Genomic DNA, 25392 nt, shown 5'->3' with positions numbered 1-25392 from the left:
GTTCAGCTTAATTTTGTGAAGTTTATAATTTAAAAAGAATTTTATATATGCTAAGCAATGTATTCTTCAGAGAAGACACTGAAGCACAGGCTAAATCAATGATTTGCTTTATGATAGTATTGGGTAAGGGCAAAGTCAAGACTAGACATATAGATTCATAGAATTTTACAGAATTTTAAATAAAGTATTGTAATTAATCCAAGGAAACCCTGGTGGCGTAGTGGTTAAGTGCTACAGCTGCTAACCAAAGGGACGGCAGTTCAAATCCGCCAGGTGCTCCTTGGGAACTCTGTGGGGCAGTTCTACACTGTCCTATAGGGTTGCTATGAGTCAGAATCGACTCGACAGCACTGGGTTTGGGTTTTGGTTTAATTAATCCAAAGAAAATATCTCCGATAGGCTCCGTTTAAAAGCTTTTCATCACAGTAACTCTTTTAAGAATTTTTTGATAATCATGTAAAATTGATTTGCAGAACCTTCTTTAGAACTCTCTTCAGAGCCCCTTTAACCTCTTTATTTCTCAGAGTATAAACAAGAGGGTTAAGCATGGGGGCTAAAACAGTGTATAAGAGAGAAACAAATTTTCCTTGATCCTTGGATCTGCTCTTTGCTGGCTGCAGATACATGAAAATGATGGTCCCATAGAAGATGATGACCACCACATGGTTGGAGGAACAGGACCCAAATGCTTTCTGTCGGCCAGTAGCTGACTTGATCCTCAAAACTGCTTGAGCAATGTAGTCATAGGAAACCATGATGAATGAGACAGGCACTATAAGGAACAGGATACTTCCCACGAAAAGCTCAGCCTCACTGAATGTGGTGTCTACACAGGCCAACATCATGAGCACAGGCACCTCACAGAAAAAATGGTCAATTTGACGATGTGCACAGAAGGGCAGCTGCAGAGTGAGAGTGTACCAGGGTGGTGACCAACCCACTGAACCATGCCATAGAGGCCAGCTTCATGCACAGATGGGAATTCATCAAGACAGTGTAATGGAGGGGATGACAGATGGCAACATAGCAATCATAGGACATTACCACCAGAAGGACACACTCAGTGGATCCCAGCCCAAGGGAGACATAGAATTGAACCACACAGCCGCCATAGGTAATGATTTGCATGGGAGACCACAAGTTTACCAGGAGCTGGGGGATAACACTACTTGTGAAGCAAAAGTCCAGGAAGGAGAGATGAGAAAGGAAGAAATACATGCGTGTGTGAAGCTTGGGTTCCAGGTGAGACACCAGGATAATGGCGGTGTTGCCAAAGATGGTTAGCAAATACAATATCAAGATGACCACAAATAGAATCTTCCGTAATTGAGGATGATCCGAAAATCTCAAAAGGATGAAGCCTGTTAAGTTGCTCTCATTGTTATTCCTCAGTATACCCATTTGTAAAGTATGGAATGTTACATGAGTGGCAATGTCACCTCCCAAAATGTATGGTATGTTAAAAGTGTAGAAGTTTATGTCCTTACATCTAGCAAGTGTCATCTATCCATTTTCCTAACGTGTGCATGCCAAGTAAATGCACACTTTCCTCACCTCTTAGCTCTCCTGTAATGCTCTCCAAAACAGAGAAGAGTGGACATATTAATAAACAACATCATCTGCTGTAGGAAACCACTTAGACCATCACTTTCTTCCAACTCCACCAAAGTTAACCCTTTACAATAATATGTCATTCTAGATACAGGAAAGGGAAAACTCAAATAATTCCAACTAAAAACTGAAAGATTATATTTTATGGAAGCAATTTTGAATTTCAGTTAAAAGAAAGGTATTTCTCATTGCCCCTAAAAGAGTTGAAATTAGTTAGAAGATAGCATGATTGAAATGTATTTGGTATGGTTGGCAATAATTAAAATCATCTCCTGAGAGCTTATGTGACATATTCAAAGGTGTATACTTACTAAGGGTTGAAGTTAACAGTTGAATTCATTTCTTCTGATCATATGCCCCAGCTAATGCTACATACTCTATAGCTTTCATCTTCCTTAACCATTGTTTCTTTGTTTGCTTTTGGTCTTTTCGTGCTTCTTTTTTTTGTGACCCAAGATACCCTTGGCTCAAAAAAACAGACCTTTGGAAATGTCTTATTTTCCCTGTGATATTAGAATTTTTTTCCTGACATCATTTGCATTTTAACCATCAGCTAATAGTGTGAAAGCAAAATTTGGCTGCCATTAGTGAAAGCAAGCAAGTAAAGGGGTATTTTATTTACACATGAGGACACCATATTTTCTTTATGAAAGAACACCGCTCAGAAAAATATCTGCATATCTCAGAAAAATGTCTGCATTATAAAAAGGCCAGCCTTCTTCAACCCCAGTACTACCAAGGAGCTTTCATCAATCCCTCAGAAAAATGTCTTTTACTATCATACACTCCAATAACCTTTCCTTTTAACTATATAGAAAGCTTGATAAAGAACGGGTATGTGTATATGTTGTTGTTGTTAGGTGCCTTCGAGTCGGTTCCGACTCACAGCGACCCTATATACAACAGAATGAAACATTGCCTGGTCCTGCGCCATCCTTACAATCTTTGTTGTGCTTGACCCCACTGTTGCAGCCACTGCGTCAATCCACTTCGTTGAGGGTCTTCATCTTTTCTGCTGACCCTGTACTCCGCCAAGCATGACGTCCTTCTCTGGGGATTCATCCCTCCTTACAACATGCCCAAAGTATGTAAGACGCAGTCTCGCCATCCTTGCTTCTAAGGAGCATTCTGGTTGTACTTCTTCCAAGACAGATTTATTCCTTCTTCTGGCAGTCCATGGTATATTCAATATTCTTCACCAACACCACAGTTCAAAGGCTTCTTTAGTCTTCCTTATTCATTGTCCAGCTTTCACATGCATATGATGAGATTGAAAATACCATGGCTTGAGTCAGACGCACCTTAGTCTTCAAGGTGACGACCTTGCTTTTCAACACTTTAAAGAGGTCCTTTGCAGCAGATTTACCCAATGCAATGCATCTTTTGATTTCTTGACTGCAGCTTCCATGGCTCTTTATTGTTGACCCAAGTAAAATGAAATCCTTGACAACTTCAGTCTTTTCTCCTTTAATCATGATGTTGCTCATTGGTCCAGTTGTGAGGATTTTTGTTTTCTTTATGTTGAGGTGCAATCCATACTGAAGGCTGTCGTCTTATTCAAGTCTTCTTCACTTTCAGCAAGCAGGGTTGTGTCATCTGCATAACACAGGTTGTTAATGAGTCTTCCTCCAATCCTGTCGGCCCATTCTTCTTCATATAGTCCAGCTTCTTGGATTATTTGCTCAGCATACAGATTGAACAGGTATGGTCAAAGAATACAACCCTGACGCACACCTTTCCTGACTTTAAACCAATCAGTATCCTCTTGTTCTGTCCGAACAACTGCCTCTTGATCTATGTAAAGGTTCCTCATGAGCACAATTAAGTGTTCCGGAATTCCCACTCTTCGCAATGTCATCCATAGTTTGTTACGATCCACACAGTCAAATGCCTTTGCATAGTCAGTAAAACACAGGTAACCATCCTTCGTGTATTCTCTGTTTTCAGCCAGGATCCATCTGACATCAGCAATGATATCCCTGGTTCCACGTCCTCTTCTGAAACCGACCTGAATTTCTGGCAGTTCCCTGTTGATATATACTGCTGCAGCCAGTTTTGAAAGATCTTCAGCAAAATTTTGCTTGTGTGTGATATTAATGATAAAATTATTATATATTAATGATATTGTTATTAATTATTGTTATTAATGATATTGTTATGATATTATTATATATTGATGATATTGTTCTATAATTTCCACATTTGGTTGGATCACCTTTCTTGGGAATAGGCATAAATATGAATCTCTTCCAGTCAGTTGACCAGGAAACTGTCTTCCATATTTCTTGGCATAGACGAGTGAACACGTCCAGCGCTGCATCTGTTTGTTGAAACATCTCAATTGATATTCCATCAGTTCCTGGAGCCTTGTTTTTAGCCAATGTCTTCAGAGCATCTTGGACTTCTTCCTTCAGTACCATCGGTTCCTGATCATATGCTACCTCTTGAAATGGTTGAACATTGACTAATTCTTTTTGGTATAATGACTCTGTGTATTCCTTCCATTTTCTTTTGATGCCACCTGCGTCATTTAATATTTTCCCCATAGAATCCTTCACTATTGCAGCTCAAGGCTTGAATTTTTTCTTCACTTCTTTCAGCATGAGAAACACCAAGTGTGTTCTTCCCTTTTGGTTTTCCATTTCCAGCTCTTTGCTTTACTCTGAAATCTTCTGTTCAGTTCTTTTACTTTATCAATTCTTCCTTTTGCTTTAGCTGCTCGACGTTCGAGAGCAATTTTCAGAGTCTCCTCTGACATCCACATTGGTCTTTTCTTTCTTTCTTGTCTTTTCAGTGACCTCTTGCTTTCTTCATGTATGATGTCCTTGATGTCCTTGCACAAATCATCCAGTTCTCGGTCACCAGTGTTCAATGCATCAAATCTATTCTTCAGATGGTCTCTAAGTTCAGGTGGGGTATACTCAAGGTCATATTTTGGCTCTCGTGGACTTGTTCTGATTTTCTTCAGTTTCAGCTTGAACTTGCTTATGAGCAATTGATGGTCTGCTCCACGGTCGGCACTTGGCCTTGTTCTGACTGATGATTTTGAGCTTTTCCATCATCTCTTTCCACAGATATAGTCAATTTGATTTCTGTGTGTTCCATCTGGCGAGGTCCATGTGTATAGTTGCTGTTTATGTTGGTGAAAGAAGGTACTTGCAATGAAGAAGTCGTTGGTCTTGCTAAATTCTATCATTCGATCTCTGGCATTGTTTCTATCACCAGGGCCATATTTTCCAACTACTGATCCTTCTTTTTTTCCAGCTTTCGCATTAAAATCTCCAGTAATTATCTATGTATCTTGGCTATATGTTTGATCAATTTCAGACTGCAACAGCTGATAAAAGTCTTCTATTTCTTCATCTTTGGCCCTATAGGTTGGTGCGTATATTTGAATAATATTCGTATTAACTGGTCTTCCTTGTAGGAATGTGGATATTATCCTATCACTGACAGCATTGTAGTTCAGGATAGATCTTGAAATGTTCTTTTAGACGATAAATGCAACGCCATTCCTCTTCAAGTTGTCATTTCCAGCATAGTAGTCTATATGATTGTCCGATTCAAAATGGCCAATACGAGTCCATTTTAGTTCACTAATGCCTAGGATATCGGTGTTTATGTGTTCCATTTCACTTTTGATGATTTCTAATTTTCCTAGATTCATACTTTGTACATTCCATGCTCTGATTATCAATGGATGTTTGCAGCTGTTTCTTCTCATTTTGTGTATATAGATATAAGAAAATTAAAAAAAAAAAACTCACCATTGAGTTGAATTTGACTCATTGTGACCCTGTAGGACAGAGTAGAACTGCCCCATAAGGTTTCCAAGGAGTGGCTGGTAGACTCAAACTGCTGACCTTTTGGTTAACAGCTGTAGCTGTTAATTACTGCACCACTAGGACTATATCTGTATCTGTACCTATATCTGTATCTGTATTTACATGAAAAGAGTCACTGGGTGGCACAAATGGTTAAGTGCTCAACTACTAAGTGAAAGGTTGGTGGTTCAAACTCACCCATAGGCACCTCAGAAGTAAGCCCTGGTCATCTACTTTCAAAAGGTAAAAGTCTTGAAAACCCTGTGCTGTGCAGTTCTACTCTGAACTCATGGGGTACCATGAATCAGAATCAACTTGATGGCAACTAACAGCAACAACAATACACATGTGTGTGTGTGTATATATATCAATTTGATGAAGTTCATAATAGCATACGAGGTTCCTGAGACTAGGGGCATATCTGAAGTGATTTTACAGTCCTTAGTTATTTTTTTTTTTGAGTTCTTAGAGTGTTCAGTGCACAATAGCATCTCAAAAATAATGAGCTATGTCCATCATTTTATACATCTTTTGTTTTCCCAAGAGAGACTAACTCAGCTGTAGTTAACTAGTAGATTGTTGACATGATCATGAAATTTGAGAATAAAGAAGGAACATAACAAATCATTTTGAACCTGACTTCTGGTCGTAATAATTAATATTTACTTATTTCCACTGCCAAATGTTTAACTCACTTACTTCATATTTGGATTAAATTTTACAATAATTGTTTTGGATTTCAACAGAAATACCTTCACCTTTTCCTCTCTAATGATCCTATCATATTTAATTAATTTGAATACCACTGAACAAAATTCTCTGTAATATTAAAGTCTCCTGTTTCTGTGCAAAAGAACATCTGAGATAACTATAGCAATAGGTCTGACATTTCCTTGATAAATTCTATTTTCTTTTCTTCAGGTCTTTGCAGGTCCACAAATTTCAATTTTATTAAGTAAAATCACTTAAACAAGATAATCATATATTATGGACAGTCATTATTTTCAACTCTAAGATAAAATATGATCTGATCTCCTATTCTTATTCCAGTGCTAACTTTGTTTGTTAACTCCTCATTGCACCCATTTTATTGCTTCTGTATAGGATAGCAGAAAGGATGCAGGGACGCTAATCAAAGAACCAGAAACTGCAATTACCAATAATCCCTACTTCTTTACAAAAATCGCCAGGAGAAGGAGCTCTACCATGTACTCTTCAAGGGTGTTTAGTGATGCCTCAAATAGAACAAGCAATAGTGGTGGAAGAATTACTACCATACATCGATGCAAAATAAAAACATTTCTTCTCTTTCCTAGGAAGTGTTCAAGATAATTAGTAAAAGTCCCTGTGTTTAAACCCAAATCCATATTTTGAGATCTAATCCCTGACCTTCTGCACAAACCTCTCTCAAATTTCTGATCTTCCACCAAACTGGCTCCCTCAAACATGTGTGGCTCCACCCCCTGTTTGCATGTGGCTTCATTAATAACATTAATGTCAGTAGGGATTTGTGTATGTGGCAAGTAGGAGACATAGATACGCATTGTCCTCCACTTGATTTTGATGAACTCCACCACAACCTTGTAATGACAAAAATGAAAACATCCTGCAATATCCTGATTACCTTATGCTTTTCCCCGTACTGTCTCCCAGTGGGGAGCTTCACAGATTTTGTTTCTGAGAAAATGTTTTCTTTTCAAATTAATTTTCTTTCCATAAATATCATGCAGCTCCATACCCTGAACAATGCTCTTTCTGTTGAGACCCAAGCTCTCTGTGGGTTTGTATTCCCATGATGAACAACTTCTGCCTTGGATCATCTGCCGCTTCATTCTAAATCTTTCAAGTCTTCACAGTGAACATTTATGAGCAGACTCACAGCCTCCATGCATCTTTCAAAGGTGCATTTAGAGAACACAAAAAGTAATTAGTTCTACTTATAGACACCATGGAACTTGAACTCATTTAAAAAACAGCAAGGTTTGACCATGTCACACATCCCCATTACTCACTACAAACTGCATACATTAATGAATATGGAAAAATTTTGCATAAATTCTAAAAAAGCCTTATTTAAGAAGATGTAAATATTAGTAGATGAATACAATAGTTCCATACTTCCCCTTTAAACCTAACCATGTTATCAGAAAGAATAGGAAATAGAAAGTAGCTATTAAACAGACAGTCTTAAAACTATAGAATGCTCATAAGTCTATATAACAGAGTGCACGTATTGTGTGCCTGATGCATTTCAATTTAATAAAAACACATGCACAGAGAGATCAAAACCCTCTTCTCTAAGCACCAGCATTCACACCACTAACTTTAGAGAAATAAAGTGTTGAATTGTAGCAGGCCTGAATGAATCAAATATTCCTCTGGGAGTGGAGTTCCCTATAGAAGAGTGTTCTACAACTGGAAAAATAAGCTAATTGATTAGTGACATGGCTGAATGCCCAGGAGAGCTGGATTTAGCTCCAGAATGCGAATTTCACTGATTTGGAGGAAAAATGATTGGAAAAACTTTATCAGAATGATCCTTCCAAACATCCACCTCACCTTCCCAAAAAGCAATTGACAGACTGAACATAAACTAAAAGATCACCAAAATTTAATCCTCCACCGTAAGTTAAAAACAATAACAACAAAATAAATAAATAAATGGGGCACACACACACACACACACACAAAACCCACTCACTTCGAGTCAGTTCCTATTCATAGTGACACTACAGGACAGAGTAGAACTGCCCCATTTGGTTTAAAAGGTTATAAATCTTCATGGGCACCAACTGCCACATCTCCCTCCTTCGGAGTGGCTGGTAGGTTCCACCATCAACCTTCCAGTTAGCAGCCAAGAGCTTTAACCATTGTACCACCAGGCATCTGGGGCGGGGGAGGGAAATGGCACCTACAGGGGTGAAATAGACAAAAATGCACGGAAAAACCCTCCCTGTATATTTGGGAAACCGCAAGCCTGGATCACTGTCTATATTCAAACATGATGGATAGGTTAGAAATAGCAACCACAGGACCATATACACTATAAAATATTTTCTGCAAAAACATGACTAAATACAAAAAAACTTCAGAAGAAATGATCCATAAGAAACTAAAGTTAGGTGAAGAAAATAATTCAATGAGAATTACTTCAAAAAGCAGCGTGAATATCTGAAAAAATAATTCCTCCACACTCTCAAAATAGTTAAGAGAACCTGGAATTATTGAAACAAGTGATTAGAAACAAGAGTAGATTTTAAAGGAGGGGTTGTCTCAGGTGTGTAAAATAAATAAGGAAATATATAATGATGGCACTTTTTGTTCCTTTTCCCAGAAGTAATGCACATTGACCCTGAGGATCCTATAGGCTAAGATACTTCGATCCTTGAAAGTACTGCTTTCTGTGTTCCTGCAGTCCCCTGCCATTTTAAAGACCTCTGATGATTCATGCCACCCTCAGAAAACTAGATGCTCATAATACATATATATAGGCTTGGGTGTGTCTCCAACCCAAGCATCTACCTTAAAGTATTTGTGGCAGAAAGGAATGATCTCTTCTTAAACCCACCCGTCTCTTTGGACTGGAGATTGGTGAAGGCTTTATATGGCAAAATCATGGGTTTCAGGAACTTGTGGAATGTCATTCTCTCCTGGGGCAGTTTGGGTGGTATGGTCCCAAGGTATTATCTCATTTGCCCACTGGGTGTGCCCTCCTGGTTTCTGGTCACACAAGACGGGTGTATTGTCCCATCTGACAGGCTTAGATCTATATCACTTGTTTTTCCACGGTCTTAGGGGAAACATTGGTCAACTTTTAACTTTTAGAGGAGCTAAACAGCAAAATCATACTTGGAGGTAGAGACAGGCTAGGGAAGGAAAAATGGTACAGGTTCTGTTAAGATATGGTTGAGCAGCCTGTTCCAATGATAACACTTAGTTGATACACTTGTTATACATAAATAAATGGTGGCGCCCTGGTGGCGAAGTGGTTAAGACCTCTGCTGGTATCCAAAAGTTTGGCAGTTTGAATTAGGCAATCTAAAGAAAACCGAGGCACAGAGAGATTAGGAAACCTTCAAGAGAAAGCAGAGCTATATCATGATAAAGCCAGAGTTTGCACCCAGGCCCAGATACTAACAGTTTTCCTCCATCACCTCTTAAAAGAGATGCAGATCTAAAATGACTCAAAACTGGCAGGGATAGCTAATACGCATTATTTTAAAAAGGCAAGAAGCTGATTCTGAATCAAAAAGGTAACAGTTAAGCGGGATAAGTGTAAAGTCCAGAACTTTGCTTCAGAATTTAATTGCACAAGTAGAGGATGGGGAAGCTTGTTGGGGGAACTGTACGTATGACACTATTCTGGAGTTTTCTTTGATCTCAAGATTAAAACAGAAAGTTCAGTGGAGAAATTATGAGGACATCAAATGGATTCTTTGTCCTCCCTAAAGAAATATAGTCCAGATCATGAAAAGCTAAAGGCACAGTGCATTCGTTGCAGCCAGACTATGTCTAGTTCTTTGTTTAGACATTTTAAAATTGGATTATTGATCTTCTGGAGTGTTTGGAGGAAAATTGTGTCAGAGTCTGGAAATGTGTTATTTAAGGATCTCTCTGAAGGATTTGCTGTTATTGGAATGAATACTGCTACAAAGAAATAATATTCTCTATATAGGATCACTGTGAGTCGGAATTGACTCGACAGCAACGGGTTTCTGTGGGTTCTTGGAAACTCTGGTGGCATAGTGGTTAAGTGCTACCGCTGCTAACCAAAAGGTTGACAGTTCAAATATACCAGGCACTCCTTGGAAACTATGGGACAGTTCTACTCCGACCTAGAGAGTCGCTATGAGTAGAAATCAACTCCACAGCAACAGGTTTGTGTTTTTACAGGTTGTGGGTTCTTATTTGGAAGACAGGAAACTACTCTCTAAGGGCTTTCAGTGGGAAAACTACATCAAATACTAAAAAATTCTAGAGAGGTTAATTTTAGATAAACAAAGGGAATGTTTTTGAAAATGAAATTTTCTCTCTCAAGAATATCACGGTAAATAATTTGGTTGTGTTTGGATCACTAACTTTTGGAAATACCACAAAAAAGAATTCTTCATGGTATTTAAGAAAGCTTTAAATGATCTACTAAAAAAATCGAACTGAAAGCACTGCTGTCCAGTCAATTCTGACTCAGAGGGACCCTATAAGACAAAGTAGAACTGCCCCACAGAGTTTCCAAGGAGTAGTTGGTGGATTCGAACAATGGACCTTTTAGTTAGCAGTTGAGATCTTAACCACCAGGGTGCCTGCTGGATCCCTCTAATTGCTATAATGTGAGACTGGTTATTCATCACTGTGATCATTCTGTTCCCACAGTCACCCAACCTCACTCATCCCTCATCTTAACATGCCTGAGTAGTCATCAGAAATTGTAATCCTCATTTTACCACACTCAAACCAAACCAAACCTGTTGCCATCGAGGCAATTTTGACTCATAACAACCGTATAGGACAAAGCAGAACTGCCCCACAGAGTTTCCAAGGAGCAGCTGGTGGATTTGAAATGCTGACCTTTTGGTTGGCAGCCAAATGCTTAACCACTTGTAACACAAGGGCTCCATACATATATATGTGTGTGTGTATATATGTATATATATATTGCTTTTCACCATCAAATATGTTTTTAAAATATCAAAAGGAGTATAGTGACATATATGCCCACATTTACCCTGTTAACTCTACCTTCTTTCCTGATGTCCCAAGTTTCATTCTGCTATTAATTAATTTTTTCCGAAGAACTTCCTTTAGCAATTCTTATACAGCAGGTCCGTTATCATTAAGTTATATCACTTTTCTTCATCTGCAAATGTTTTATTTCACCTCCATTATGGAAGGTTGTTATTCTCCTGGTATAGAAATCTGTATTTAACAAGTATTTTCTTTCAACACTTAAAAATGTTTTGTCACTTTCTTCTGTTCTTGATGGCTTCTAATTAGAAATCCAGTTATTTAAATAGCTGTACCCTTTTTTTACCCTTATGGGGAATGCATCATCTTTTGTTTGACTGTTTCTGAGCACTTCTTTTTTTTTTTTTTTGTCTTTAGCTTTTATCAGTTGTATTTGATATTTGTCTGCAATATGGATTTCTTTGGGTTTACCTTGTTTTAGGGACACTGGGTTTATATGTCTTTTGCCAAATTTAGAAAGTTTTCAACAATTATTTTTTTCTTTTATCTTTCTAGGGCTCCTGTGAGATGAATGTCAGACCTTTTGTTATTGGTCCGGCAGGTCACTGTGGCTCTGTTCATACTTTCCTTATTTTTTTCTCTCTGTGTTGCAGATTAAACAATTTCGAGATGATCTGTCTTCAACTATACTGACTCCTTCCTGTGTCATTTTCATTCTGCTATTGAGCCCTTGCGATTAGATCTTTACTTTGGATATTGTATGTTTTTGTCTAAATTTCCATTTGATTCTTCTGTTTCTTTGCTGAATCTTTCTATTTTACCATTTAATTGTTTTTTGGCACATATTTAAATTATAATTAGCAGCTCTGCTCTTTTTATCAGATGATTCCATATCGTCATCTTGGCATTGCCATCTGTTACATGTCTTTTTCCACACAAATGGCGGTTTCTGTGGTTCTTCAAAGGCCATATAATTTCCTAATGCATCTGTTACATTTTGAATATTATGCTCTGAAACTTCAGGGTTGTCAGTTCTAACCAACCTTTAATGAATGGGCTGTGGCTCCTACATCAGTTCAGTTTTTGTGAGCTCCAGATGTGCTATTATTATCTGTCCCAGGTGTGTATTACCCACTGGCCAAACAGGAAACTCCTCAGAGGTCTGTCTTTTAGGTAAGTTCTCAAAATCCATGGTAAGCAAATTATGATCAGATTCATGCACTCAGAGTTTGAGGGTGAGCACAAGAGTTATAGACAAGTTCATGGGTCACTTTCCTAAACTCCTCCCTATTGTCATCTGTTTTTTTCCATTCCAGTTTTGTGAGTTTTCCTTTTTTTTGTATGGTTTTTTTTTTTTTTTTGTATTCTAAACAGAAAACTGGGGATTTTGTTATCGTACACTGCTGCACATTTCAGTAATTACACCCATATCTGAGATAATGGAAGAAAAAAGGATAAGCTCGTCATCTCTGCCATTTTTATTCTAGTCTTTACCATCCTGCCTGCTACTATTTACATTTGACAGTTCTCACATATCTCCTCTGTACTTTCTGTTCAGATGTAATAGCTGCATTCAGCAGAAGACACATAGTGGAATACGCTTACTCCATTTTACCTGGAAACAGACCTTTCCTTCAGATTCTAAAATTAGGTGTTAATTCAGTCTTCTTGAGTGAAATGGTTGACATAGACTAGTAAGAGCATACATATAAATTATCCTTTTAAAAAAATTATACTTTGCCCCATATGACTTATGCATATAAATTTGGAACAATTCTTTGTCAAACACTCTGATCTCTCTGTTTTAGTAAATAACAGAATGAACTGGACAATGGTATGCATCCAAATGGTTGTGATTGAGTGGGACAGGGAGATAAAAATAAGGGTATTTCTCAATATGACTGTACTCCTATGAGACTTTGATGTATTTTAGCAGCAGTATATTTCTTAAGCAGGATTGCTAGATTTGCCGAGCAGTTGTGTCATCATTGGGTAGACATTCTCTAGGGCGTCTCTACTTCATGAGTTTGGAATTTGAGAGACTTTTAGAGATCATGGAATCCAACATTTCACTGTAGTAACAATATATACCATGGACTGCCAAAAGAGTGAACAAATCTGTCTTGGAAGAAGTACAATCAGAATGCTTTTTCCTTCTTTCTTTTTTTTTTTAATCAGAAATACATGCAGACTCTGCTGAGTGTTTTATTATCTTGGATGAGAATTGGACTTCACTTGCTGAGCTCTTCTTCAAAACACAAAGTCATTTATTTATTGGCTATTCATACACACACATACACACACAAAAATGGAAATAACAATCTGACCAAACTTTTATTGTTGTTGCTGTTATTGTTAACAATTCTCATGGGTAATTTTTTTTGTCTGCAGATTCTCTTATACAGATATTTCATTTGCAATTTTGGGCATTGCCTATTATTTTGTGACCTCAGAACTTTAGTAATTTGTCCTCATGAAGCAGATACTAAAAATATATATATTTTTCAAAATAATGATTTTCCATTCTTTAAAGGAATTTCTAAATGATGAAGGATGGCAATAGAGGGGGCCTATACAATCCTAGAATGTAATTCAAGTTTGATTTCGAAGAGAAAGTGTGGAGCAGAGATTGAAGGATGGGAACTGAACATCAGAGGAAATCTAATTTGTCCGTAGTAAAAGAGTTTGTGAATGGTAGCTTCTGGAGTTGAATCTAAGTCTATAGATATATAATATTTGACCCTTTTCTATTCTACCATTTGGATGAGGCTGTAATGAGTTCATTTTATTAATTTGCTTAGAAAACTGCCTAGCACATAGGAAAAAAGTGCACAGCTTAGTTAAATATAGAAAGCCAGAAAATTAAAAGTTGTTTGCATTGCTTGTTAGTATCTTTTTTTTTTAAGGTCTTATTTAATGACTGTCCTTAATTTCTATAAAGGATCCCAGGTGGCAAAGTGATTAAAGCAGATTGACTGCTAACTGAAAGGTTGGCAGTTTGAAACCACCAGCCATTCCCCAGGAGAAAGACGTGGCAGCCTGCTTCTATAGAGATTTACAGCCTTGGAAACACTATGGCGTCACTGTGAGTTGGAATCAACTCAAGGCAGTGGGTTTGGTTTTTTGGTTTTTAATTTCTATTACTTTAGTCAAGTTTCATTGCAAAATTTATCCCCTCTCGCCGTTGTCCTACACAGATCACGCTTGTATTTTCTTATTCATTTCAGCACATGGACTAAATTTGTAAACATAATTGGTTTATTTTGAGGATCTTCTTTGTAACTGATGTCAATGGTTGGGTAATTGTGTGTGCTAATGTTCAAGACAGCAAGTCTGTTTCATGACCTTTTGTGTTCCTGGCATTGAGCAAGATGCTGAGGATTGAGTAGGAACTAAAGTTAACTAGTTTAAGGAGTTTATATTTTTCCTGTTTTCCACTTAAATGCAATGCAATACTTTTAAATACAGGGAAAAATTAGTCTATTATTGTGTGACTCCAGGTAAACAAGAGCTCGATCAGTCTTATAATTAACCAATTAATACTCTTAGGAGTCATTATTTCTCTTCTCTCTCATTTCTAAATTTGAGTCATTTTCGTGATGTTTTTGAAGCAAAATTATTGCTCATACTATTTGCTTTCCTCTACACTCTCTACAAAAATCTCTGGAGGATGTTTCCCTTTGAGATATCCCTTATATCTCTAGGGAATGGAAGGTGATCTAAAGGCTCAGTCAGTTAAATGGCCTAAATACTCTAAACCGTTACTAAGAATCCACAGGGGCATAATGCTAATTTTCTAAAAGTTTTAAAATTTGCTGTAGTTTAATATGTGAAAGAAATCCTGCAATGGAGTGAGGGATTAGTGTCAGTAACTCCCTTTTCTAGGGAGCAAATTGAGGGGTGATATTTTCTGGCTTGGTAAAATTCTATCATTCCATTTCAGTGAGTATGGTGTTCCCACAATCCCTTAGTACTGAGTCCTTCGAACATCTTGAATATTTACTTCTTCTGGGTCAGTCTTTCTGAAAGTTAATGTTCCTTTCTTTCCTCATTTTCCACTCCTATCTGGAAAGGCTTTCTTTCCTCACTTTTTACTTCTATCTGGAAAAGCTATCAAGTCTATTGACAGTATTGAATTGGTCAAATAATCCAATGAGGTATTTAATTTGACCAATTTTGTTCTTGTCAACAAGTAAATATTTTTCAGAAGAACTTCTTACCTTACTTTTTGTTCCCCAAAGGAATCCTCCAAAGCTTCCTTAAATACCCATGTTAACATTAAGCAGAGCTATTGGGTATATCCTCCCAAGTCACACTGGATGATGCTGCAGAAAATGATGTGGCTATGGGTTTCTGCTACCAGCAACAAATTGGATCTATCAATTAATTTATTCGTGTAGCAAATAATTATTCAAAGAATTGTGCTTTGTATAACCTAAGAAGTGTTTCAAAATGCTATCCTAAATGATTTTGAGTTTGTTTTTCCTAAAAGAATGATAAATCAAACATTTCCTTGATCCAAGGAAATGGCTTGTGTTTCTTTTGGTCATCTCCAGTTAGAGGATAGCTTAGCCAAAAGGTTTGAATGCATCTTTTTGCCATTGTTTTTTGATATTTATAGACTAATCATGTCTACTTTCTATCAGTTCCCCTTTCCATTCATAACATACTCAATGTTTTCTTTCCAAAACTGAAACCAAGGCATTATTAAAATGTAAAAAAAAAAAAAAAAAAAAAAAAAGACAACAGACTGATGGTCTGTAGCATACCAAGATGATCAGGAGGTCAACTGCTGGCTTTTAGCAGCCCTGGCACTTAGCTGAAGCTCTTCTCTAAGCTCTAGATCACGACAAGGGCCAGTCCTGGACTGTGAGCCATGAGCATGTTACATTCTTTAGTAATTATTTTCCTTCTTGGAGAAATGCCCTGGCTCCCTTTATCTACCACTTTCCCCTTTAACACAGTGGCGATGACTTCAGCACGGGGCTCTCCAGGAGTGCTTCATCACTCACTCCAGGGGCCACATCTCATCCCAGGACCAGGCATCCTTTCCTCTGAGAAACTAATACAGGTCAGTAAAATGGGTAATATTGGTGCATTGATAAGGAAATGTTTCCATAACAAACTTGCTGGCAAATACGTGGCATTTGAGATACGCCAGAATAATATCCTGGAATATTGATGCTTCCAAAAGTCTAAAATAATCCAATGAGTCCCATATTTTCTGATATATTTTTTCTTGATAAATTTTCTGATTTTCATCAAAATATTTGTTTGCCTATGAATATAAGTGCTTTGTGCAATGCTCTGAAAACCCTGTGATATAATTATTAATATGCTCTTGTCAGATACACAATCGACTCGATGGCACTGGGTCTGGGTGTCAGATAAAACCAATTCTCGTGGTTAAACTCAGGTCCTGGGGTGTGTGGCTCTATGTTTCAGATACTATGATAAATGGCTTAATGCTCTACTACAGTCTCACAGTTCTAATAGACCATTCACTATGACAGATGATCAGGGAGTTTCATGGTTAGGCAAAAGTCTTTTTCAGATGTATGATAAACTTCTGGATTTCTGCATACTTTTTCTTCATCCTTAGTAGTCTCTGTTTGAAAATAAAGTCATAACGAACTTAAGAATGTTCACAACAAGCAGTTATACTAACATAATATTCAAAAGCCCTGACAGAAGAGTCAGCTTGATATTATCAACCTTGTTTTATGGTGGAGAAAACAGAGAGATGGGGAAATAAAATCCATTTATGTAATATTCCTTAAATAGATGTAATCTCTAAGACACAGTGACTTGCTGAGAGCCGTCGGGCTTCTCAGCTCTTTTTCCAGTGCCCCATCCACTATAACAGATGCCTGAGAGGTCTGGGGCTCCTTGGGCTGCTGTAATCAGCTCCTTTGAAATACTTTATCATCTGGAAAATATGCAGATGGTTTTCCTTCCAGAGATTGTATTTCCTGCATTCCGCATAGGGTTTTTTATCACCATTTAATTCTTCTGTGGTTCTGCCTCATTTTCTACACAATCACCGCTGTTAAAAATGCTACAGTCTAGCTATGAACAAGTATATGTGGGCTATGAATGAGATTGAAACTTAGAACCACTAGACAAGGTGGCATGGGGAACGGGTAAAGAGTCTCTAACTCATTACCAACGTAATTACAGAAGTAGGATCTTCCCCCTTTGTGAAGATTGAGGTGCCCTTACCCTGTAGCAAATTTATGAATATACTTTTAAAATGTTGGTTGTATAAAGGGAATGGTAAGTGTATAAGGATTCTGTACCTTGATGAGATCACCATTGGTCCAAGAACTTTTCCTGTTAATGGAGTTAATATTTTCAGTTGACACAGCAGTGATCCGACTCAGGAAGAACATGTACACTAGCCAAACTTACAAGCAGTAGGTTGATAAACCTGGATGCTATTTATCAGTTGGGAGAGTGATAGGCTCAAAGGAAAAGCTAGTATATTCTCATGTTAAGTACTGCGTCCTGGCCATATGTTCCTGATAAATAAAGCTGGATGGAAAGTAAGACTAGCAAAGGAAGGTGGTATAATAACAATTTCAAGACTCAAGGTGTATTGAAGGCCTGCAGTCCACAGGTACAGACCTGTTTGCCACTAAGTATAAGAACACCCAGGTCAATGATTCAGGACAACTTTTCCCATGTATATTTCTGCCAACACATATGGGATTTCTTAATCCTCCACTTCCCTATTTCTAGATTCCATAAAGAATATTAGTGTAATGGTGTTTGGATCTTGAGTTTTGGTTTATGTATCTTTAAGATACCAAGCCCTGGGCCTGGGACACAGCAGTTAGCAAACACATGTGACTAGTATTTAATAACTTGAGTAACCAATACTTGGCCTCCATGTTTCAATTTCCTGTTTTCAGTTTATGCTTAGTTTTAGCTCTAGAGATATGCTACGCTTATAATTGAGTCAGTTTATAAGTCATTCCTTAGGCTGGTTTGTCTACAGTGGAAACTGTGAAGAATTAAATGTGCTCGAGACATATTCATAATGTCACCAGCCACACAGTTATGTGAGAGATGGGTGGGAATTTAGAGAGACTCTAGCTACCTTTTTCACTTGCACAAGGAAAAGTCCAAGATATGGAGAGATACACTGAATTCCAGTCCATACATTAGTAGATCTGTATCTTAAAGACTCAGAATCAAATCTATCATCTCAACTCCTTCTAGGGTCAAACGTTATTGTGTTTCATCTTAATGATATTACATGGGGTTAAGGCAGTACCTGACATGTACATTCATGGATTCCCTGGTCATCACCTATTAACTTGGCATTTCATGCCCATCTATAGAGTGGTGCAAATGGTTAACATGATCACATGCTAACTGGAAGGTTGGAGGTTCAAGTCCACACAGAGGACAGTCAGAAAAAAGTCCTGATAATCTACTTGAAAACAATCAGCTTTGAAAACCGTGTGGAGCACAGTTCTACTCTGACACACATGGGGTTACCATTAGTTGGAACTGACTTAAAGGCAACTGGTTTGCCTTTTGATATACTACTTCCTCTTTTTGAAACGTGCTTTTTTTTAATTAACATTTTTTTAAGTTGTACTTTAGATGAAGGTTTACAGAATAAGCTAGGTTCTCATTAAACAGTACACGTGTTGTTTTATGACATTGGTTAACAACTCTACGACATGTCAACATTCTCCTTTCTCAACCCTGGGTTCCCTATTAACAGCTTTCATGTCCCCTCCTGCCTTCTAGTCTTTGCCCCAGGGCTGGTGTGCCCCTTTAGTCTCATTTTGTTTTATGGGACTGTCTAATTTTTGGCTGAATGGTAAACTTCAGGAGTGACTTCATTACTGAGGTAAAAGGGTGTCCGGGGGTCATACTCTCCGGGATTCTCCAGTCTCTGTCAAGCCAGTAAGGCTGATCTTTTGTCATAAGTTAGAATTTTGTTCTACATTTTTCTCCATCTCTGTCTGGGATCCTCTATTGTGATCCCTGTCAGAGCAGTCGGTGGTAGTAGCCAGGCACCATCTAGTTGTACTGGAGTGTCTTGTGGGGGTTGTGGTAGTAGTGGTCCATTAGCCCTTTGGACTAATCTTTTCCTTGTATCATTAGTTTTTTTCATTCTCCCTTGCTCCTGAAGGGGTGAGACCAGTGGAGTATCTTAGATGGCCACTCACAGGCTTTTAAGACCTCAGATGCTACTTACCAAAGTAGAATGTAGAACATTTTCTTTATAATCTATGTTATGCCAATTGATTTAGACGTTCCTGAGATCATGGTCCCCACAGCCCTCAGCCCAGCAATTTGGTCCCTCAGGGATTTTGGATGTGTCTACGGAGCTTCCATGATTCTGCCTTGGTCAAGTTATACTGACTTCCTTGATATTGTGTACTGTCTTATCCTTCACCAAATTTACCACTTATCTATTGTCTATAGTGTTTTTCCATCCCCATCCCTACCCTCTCTTGTAACCATCAAAGATTCTTCCTTTTTATGTGTAAACCTTTTCTTGAGTTTTTACAATAGTGGCTTCATACAATATTTGTCCTTTTGTGATCGACTTTTTCACTCAGCATAATGCCCTCCAGATTCATCCATGTTATGAGATGCTTTGCAGATTCATCATTGTTCTTTACCCTTGCATAATATTCCATTGTGTGTATGTGCCTTAGTTTATCCATTCATCTGTAGATGGGCATCTAGGTTGTTTTCATGTTTTGCTATTGTGAACAACGCTGCAAAGAACTTGGGTGTACATATGTCTATTCATGTGACAACTCTTATTTCTCTAGGGTATATTCCTAGGAGTGGGATTGCTGGATAATATGGTAGTTCTATTTCTAGCTTTCAAAGGATGAGCCGTATCATTTCTCAAAATGGTCGTAACATTTTGCATCCCCACCAGCAATGCATAAGAATTCAGATCTCCTCACAGCCTCACCAACATTTGTTATTTTCTGTTTTTTTAATTCATTCCAGTAATGCCAAAAAAAAAAAAATTTTTTTTTTTTTTTTTTTAATTCCAGAGTGAGATGATATCTCATTGTGGTTTTGATTTACTTTTCTCCAGTGGCTAGTGATTGTGAGCATTTCCTCATGAGTCTGTTAGCTGCTTGAATGTCTTCTTTGGTGAAGCGTCTGTTCATTTCCGTTGCCCATTTTTTAATTGGATTATTTGTCTTTTTGTTGTAGAGGTGCTCAATTTTCTTGTAGATTTTAGAAATTAGACCTTTGTTGGATTTGTAATAACCCCAAATTTTTTCCCAGTGTGTAGGTTGTCTTTTTACTCTTTTGGTGGACTCTTTTGCTGAGCATAAGTGCTTAATTTTTAGAAGATCCCAATTATGTAGCTTATCTTTTGGAGTTTGTGTGCTGTTAGTTATAGTTTGTATCCTGTTAATGCCATTTATTAAGGCCTTTAGCTTTGATGCTGTTTTTTCTTCTATGATCTTTATAGTTTTTGACTTTATATTTAGGTGTTTGATCCATTTTGAATTAGTTTTTGTATGATGTGAGGTATGGGTCCTGTTCCATTTTTTTTTTTTTTTTTTTTTTTTGCAGATAGACATCCAGTTTTGCCAGTGCCATTTGTGAAAAAGACTGTCTTTTTCCCATGTGGTAGACTTGTCGAAAATCAGGTGACCCTAGGTAAATGGATTTGCATCTGGGTTCTCAATTCTGTTCCATTGTTCAATGTATCTGTTGTTGTACTAATACCTGGTTGTTTTGACTACCGTAGCTGTATAGTAGGTTCTGAGGTCAGGTAGTACGAGTCCTCCTACTTTATTCTTGAAGCATGTTTTGCTCAGTATGCCACATGACAAATTATTTGGAATACAACCAAAAAACAACTCTCGCTTGCAGCAATCTTCCCCAATCTTAACTCTTCTACAAGGGTTTTCCCAATCAATTAGAAATTATTTGTGAAACTCTACCTTTTAATGAATCTTCCTTTTCAAAGAGATTTTACTTTCTACCTTGCTAGTTATTATTTACATACATTGTTTACCTCCACTTCATTTATCCTCTATTACATGCTGTCTTGCATATAATAGGCATTCCATAAGTGTTTGCTGAAGAAAGTAATGCAAGGGCAAATTGTTTTCCTAGCCTCACAAACCCAACTAATGGAACTTAGAAAGTATTGGATACAGTCTTTGTTTGCTTTCTTATTCAATCCTTTTGTTTGTTTCCATAATAGCTGGTGAAGATTATGGGAAGAGAAAATGACAGCTACATACAAGCATTCATTCTGGTGGGTTTTTCTGATCAGCCAGGACTGGAGATAATTCTCTTTGCTTTCATCTTGCTCTTCTATATTCTGACACTGGTAGGTAATACTGCCATTATTCTCTTGTCAGTAGCGGATATCAGGTTCCACATGCCTATGTACTTCTTTCTTGGGAATCTCTCTTTCTTGGACCTCTGCTTCACGACCAGCATCATTCCCCAGTTGCTATGGAACATTTGGGGTCCAGAGAAGACCATCACTTACCATGGCTATGTGACCCAACCACATCTATATGGTTTTGGGTTCAACTGAGTGTGCCCTCCTGGTTGTCATGTCATATGACCACTATGTGGCTGTCTGCCAGCCCCTGCACTACACTGTGGTCATGCACGCACTTCTCTGTCTGCAGTTGATGACTGTGGCCCAGTGCTGTGGTTTTCTAAACTCCTTTGTTATGTGTCCCCAGACAATCCAACTCTCTCCATGTGAGCGTCACAGGGTGGACCACTTTCTGTGTGGGATACCTGCTCTTATTGCCACGTCTTGTGAAGACACCATGCTGGTAGAAGCTTTTGCCTTTGTTCTGGAGGTTGCTTTTCTCCTGGTACCCCTCTCCCTGGTCCTCATCTCCTATGGCTTGATTGCTGAAGCTGTGGTGAGGATCAAGTCAGCAGCAGGGTGCAAAAAGGCCTTCAACACCTGTTCTTCTCACCTAACAGTGGTCTCCCTCTTCTACGGCACCATCATCTACATGTACTTGCAGCCAGCCAACAGCTACTCTCAAGATCAGGGCAAGTGTCTCACCCTCTTCTACACCATCATCACTCCCAGTGTCAACCCCCTCATCTATACTCTGAGGAACAAGGATGTGAAGGGGGCTATGAAAAAGCTTCTGGGGAAGGAGAAAGGGACTGGAGAAGCCTAAAGTGAGGGTAATATTGAATGTAGGTTATGTGCCAGGATTACTGTCTTACATATATCTACAACCATATGGAGAACTAATATTCAAAGTGTGGAATGAATACACAATCTTTTTGAGTTTGACTCCATAATCTGCCCTCTGGATGTTAAGTGGCTTCTCTCTGTTTAAAGTTGTCTGCTTTAGGATATCTCTGCTCTACTTTACATTGTATCCATAACCGCAGTGTACTTTTAGAACTAATTCCAAGCACACCAAGGTACTGGGAAGCCTGAAGAATACGTCACAGGGTGCCAAATAAAAAGTAAGGACATGCAAGTGCCCTTTACCAAAGCTCCTCATCAACAAAATCATAGTACTCTGTTCTAGACGTAGGTTGGTTATCTGAGAATGGTGGTGGTGGGAGGGTGTTCTTTAACATGTTTTTTGAAAAGGAAGAGTATGTTCAAAGTCATTTACACATTCTCGATCTTTTCTCATAGCTAAGATATCTTACTAGAGTTAAGAGTACAAGTCTTTGGAAAGAACAAAGCCGACAACATACATCAGGACAGAATTAATGACTTTGGTCTCTTTAGCAGTTTACTTTTTGGGGTAACAAATATTCCACTTCAGAGAAAGCTGTTCTATGTTCAGCTTAATTACCACTCCTCAAAAGCAAACAAAAAACATTCAATGGCCCAATCTTATAAAATCAATGCACCTTGGGGTTTAATGTTACTTAGAGTAGTACTATCACAACTTGGCTGTGCATCAGAATCTCTTTTGATACAGATTTCCAAGGATTCCCTAGATCTCCTGAGTCAAAATCTCCAGAGGGTGAGATTTAAGCATCTCTGTTTTTTAAAAAAGTTCTCAAGGTATTAAAGATGACAGTCAGATGTGAAAACTTGTTTTAGAGATAACCTTTATCCAATATCTTACACTATCTGGAAATCCTCCTATACCATTCTAAAAGTAGGGACACCTTCACTGGGCTTAAATGTCACCATGAACTACCTGGAAGACAATACCACTCATGCCTGGGTTTAGGACTGAGTTATCCTCTCACTTGTGAGCTCTCAGAGTCTCACTTTTTTTCACTTGTAAAGCAGAGGTAATAACCATCACTTTCACATGGTTGTAGTGAAGATAAAATAAGGCAAACCATGCCAAGTATGAGGCAGGTGGTTTCTCAATAATGCTTGCCTTTCTTTCTATGAATCATAACTATCAGGAAATCTATTCCTTTTGGAATCCTTATATATTGTTATTTAGATCTTGTTTTTGGTAAAAATCTGGTTCAGTATTTTCCCATTCAATCTGTGCAAGGCAAACAAAACCTCTCTCAGCAATAAGGAAAACCCTTCACTTACTTCTTTTGTGTCATGTAATTAGTGTCTCTCATAAACTTTCAGATGATTCTGCTGCATAGCACTTTAATTCCTTAGTATAAATGTGTGGGGTGACAGCCCGACTTTAAGGATTATGGGAGAGAGTGAGTCCATAGACTGTGATGTAATGAAGTCTATGAGATTACAAAATATCCAGATAAAGTTTGAAAAATTATTTTAAAGTCAATCAATCATAGGTTTTGAAAGTATTAAGAGTAAAATTTCTAAAACTAGTTTGTCTCTTTCATCTAAGTATATTATAAAGATAATCATGGAATATATGGAAGGTAAATATTGTTACCTTATTTGAAATGATGTGCAAAGACACAGAGCTGCTAGGAAAATTCCTCAGTTATCGAGTATCTTAGTCATTTAGTGCTGCTGTAAAAGAAATACCTCAAGTGGATGGCTTTACCAAACAGAAGTTTATTGTCTTATAGTCTAGTAGCCTAGAAGTCCAAATTCAGGGTGCCAGCTCCAGGGGAAGACTTTCTGTCTCTGTTAACTCCGGAGGAAGGTCCTTGCCATCAATCTTCCCCTGGTCAAGGAGCTTGGGACCCCAGGTCCAAAGGACGTGCCATGATCCTGATACTTCTTTCTTGGTGGTATAAGGTCCCTGTGTCTCTCTGCTCGCTTCTCTCTTATATTTCAAAACGGATTGGCTCAAGACACAATCCAAACTTGTAGATTGAGTCCTGCCTCATTAATATAACTGCCACTAATCCCATCTCATCAACATCATAGAGATAGGAATTACAACCCATAGGAAAATCATATCATATGACAAAATGGTGGACAACCACCCAACCCTGGGAATCATGGCCTAGCCAAATTGATGCACATGTTTTTGGGGGACACAATTCGATCCATGACACTCAGGAAGTGAGTACCCAAGATTATACTCAGTATCTGTCAAATATTTTCCATTTCACATTTGTTTTCCATGTCATTAACTGCCTCTGGTGAATTTTGGCCCTATCAGGTTAAAATTTGGACCATTTAGCTTTTAAATGCTACCATTCTATTTGATACAAAAGTTTAAATTTTTCCCTTTTTTTCATTCACAGGTCATCCTTGAGAAATAAGAGATTAAAGAAATTCTGTCAGTTCTTTTTACCACTTCCATTCTTCTTGTTGAGTTCCTTTAGCATAACATTCCCTGGCAAAGCATAGTCACATATACAAAGCCAAAACCAAACCGAGTGCCATTGAGTCGATTCTGACTCATAGCAACCCTATAGGACAGAGTAGAACTGACCCATAGCGTTTCCAAGGAGCGCCTGGCGGATTCGAACTGCCGATCCTCTGGTTAACACTTAACCACTACGCCACATATATAGTGAGTGTATTTCCAGTTGAGCTGTACTAGCGGACTGTCGACAAATCTCCAAGTGGTTTTGTCCTCTTGTCTATAACCTCCAGCAGCCATACTATTTCTGTGGTAAAATTTCAATGAAATAAATCAATAGGCATTTTTTAAACACACACTATATCCTGGGAACTCTAAGAAAAACAAAGGAATTGACATATTTGTAGGTGTCTGCTCACCCACACCTCCTAGGCTACATTGACACTCAAGTTCCTGGTGTGGATCAGTGGACACATTTTGCTCCAACAAAGCCTCAACATTAAATATAGTTAGTGGCAAATGGCAGTTTCAGAAGATGGGGTGGAGAATCAAGAAACCCATCTACAAACTGCCTATTGACCTGTCTGCTTTAGTTTCATGAACTGGGTTAA

General features: G+C 38.1%; 1 protein-coding gene and 1 pseudogene across 1 annotated transcript; one reads left to right on the top strand and one right to left on the bottom strand.

Moving 5' to 3' along the window:
* Positions 1 to 354: 354 nt before the first annotated feature.
* LOC111748878 (olfactory receptor 2G2-like) lies at positions 355 to 3245 on the bottom strand. The gene is given in 2 exon segments (XM_064269094.1): positions 355 to 912; positions 914 to 3245. Coding segments are annotated over 2 exon segments (1050 nt in total). The 5' UTR covers positions 1504 to 3245; the 3' UTR covers positions 355 to 452.
* An 18097-nt stretch (positions 3246 to 21342) lies between these two features.
* On the top strand, positions 21343 to 24737 carry LOC100658264 (putative olfactory receptor 2W5; annotated as a pseudogene).
* The last annotated feature ends 655 nt before the right edge of the window (positions 24738 to 25392 follow it).

This window comes from Loxodonta africana, chromosome 16, assembly GCF_030014295.1.
Source record: "Loxodonta africana isolate mLoxAfr1 chromosome 16, mLoxAfr1.hap2, whole genome shotgun sequence".
Lineage (NCBI taxonomy): Eukaryota > Metazoa > Chordata > Mammalia > Proboscidea > Elephantidae > Loxodonta > Loxodonta africana.
The sequence above is the reverse complement of the archived record's forward strand: the minus strand, read 5'-3'. Positions and strand labels throughout refer to the sequence as shown.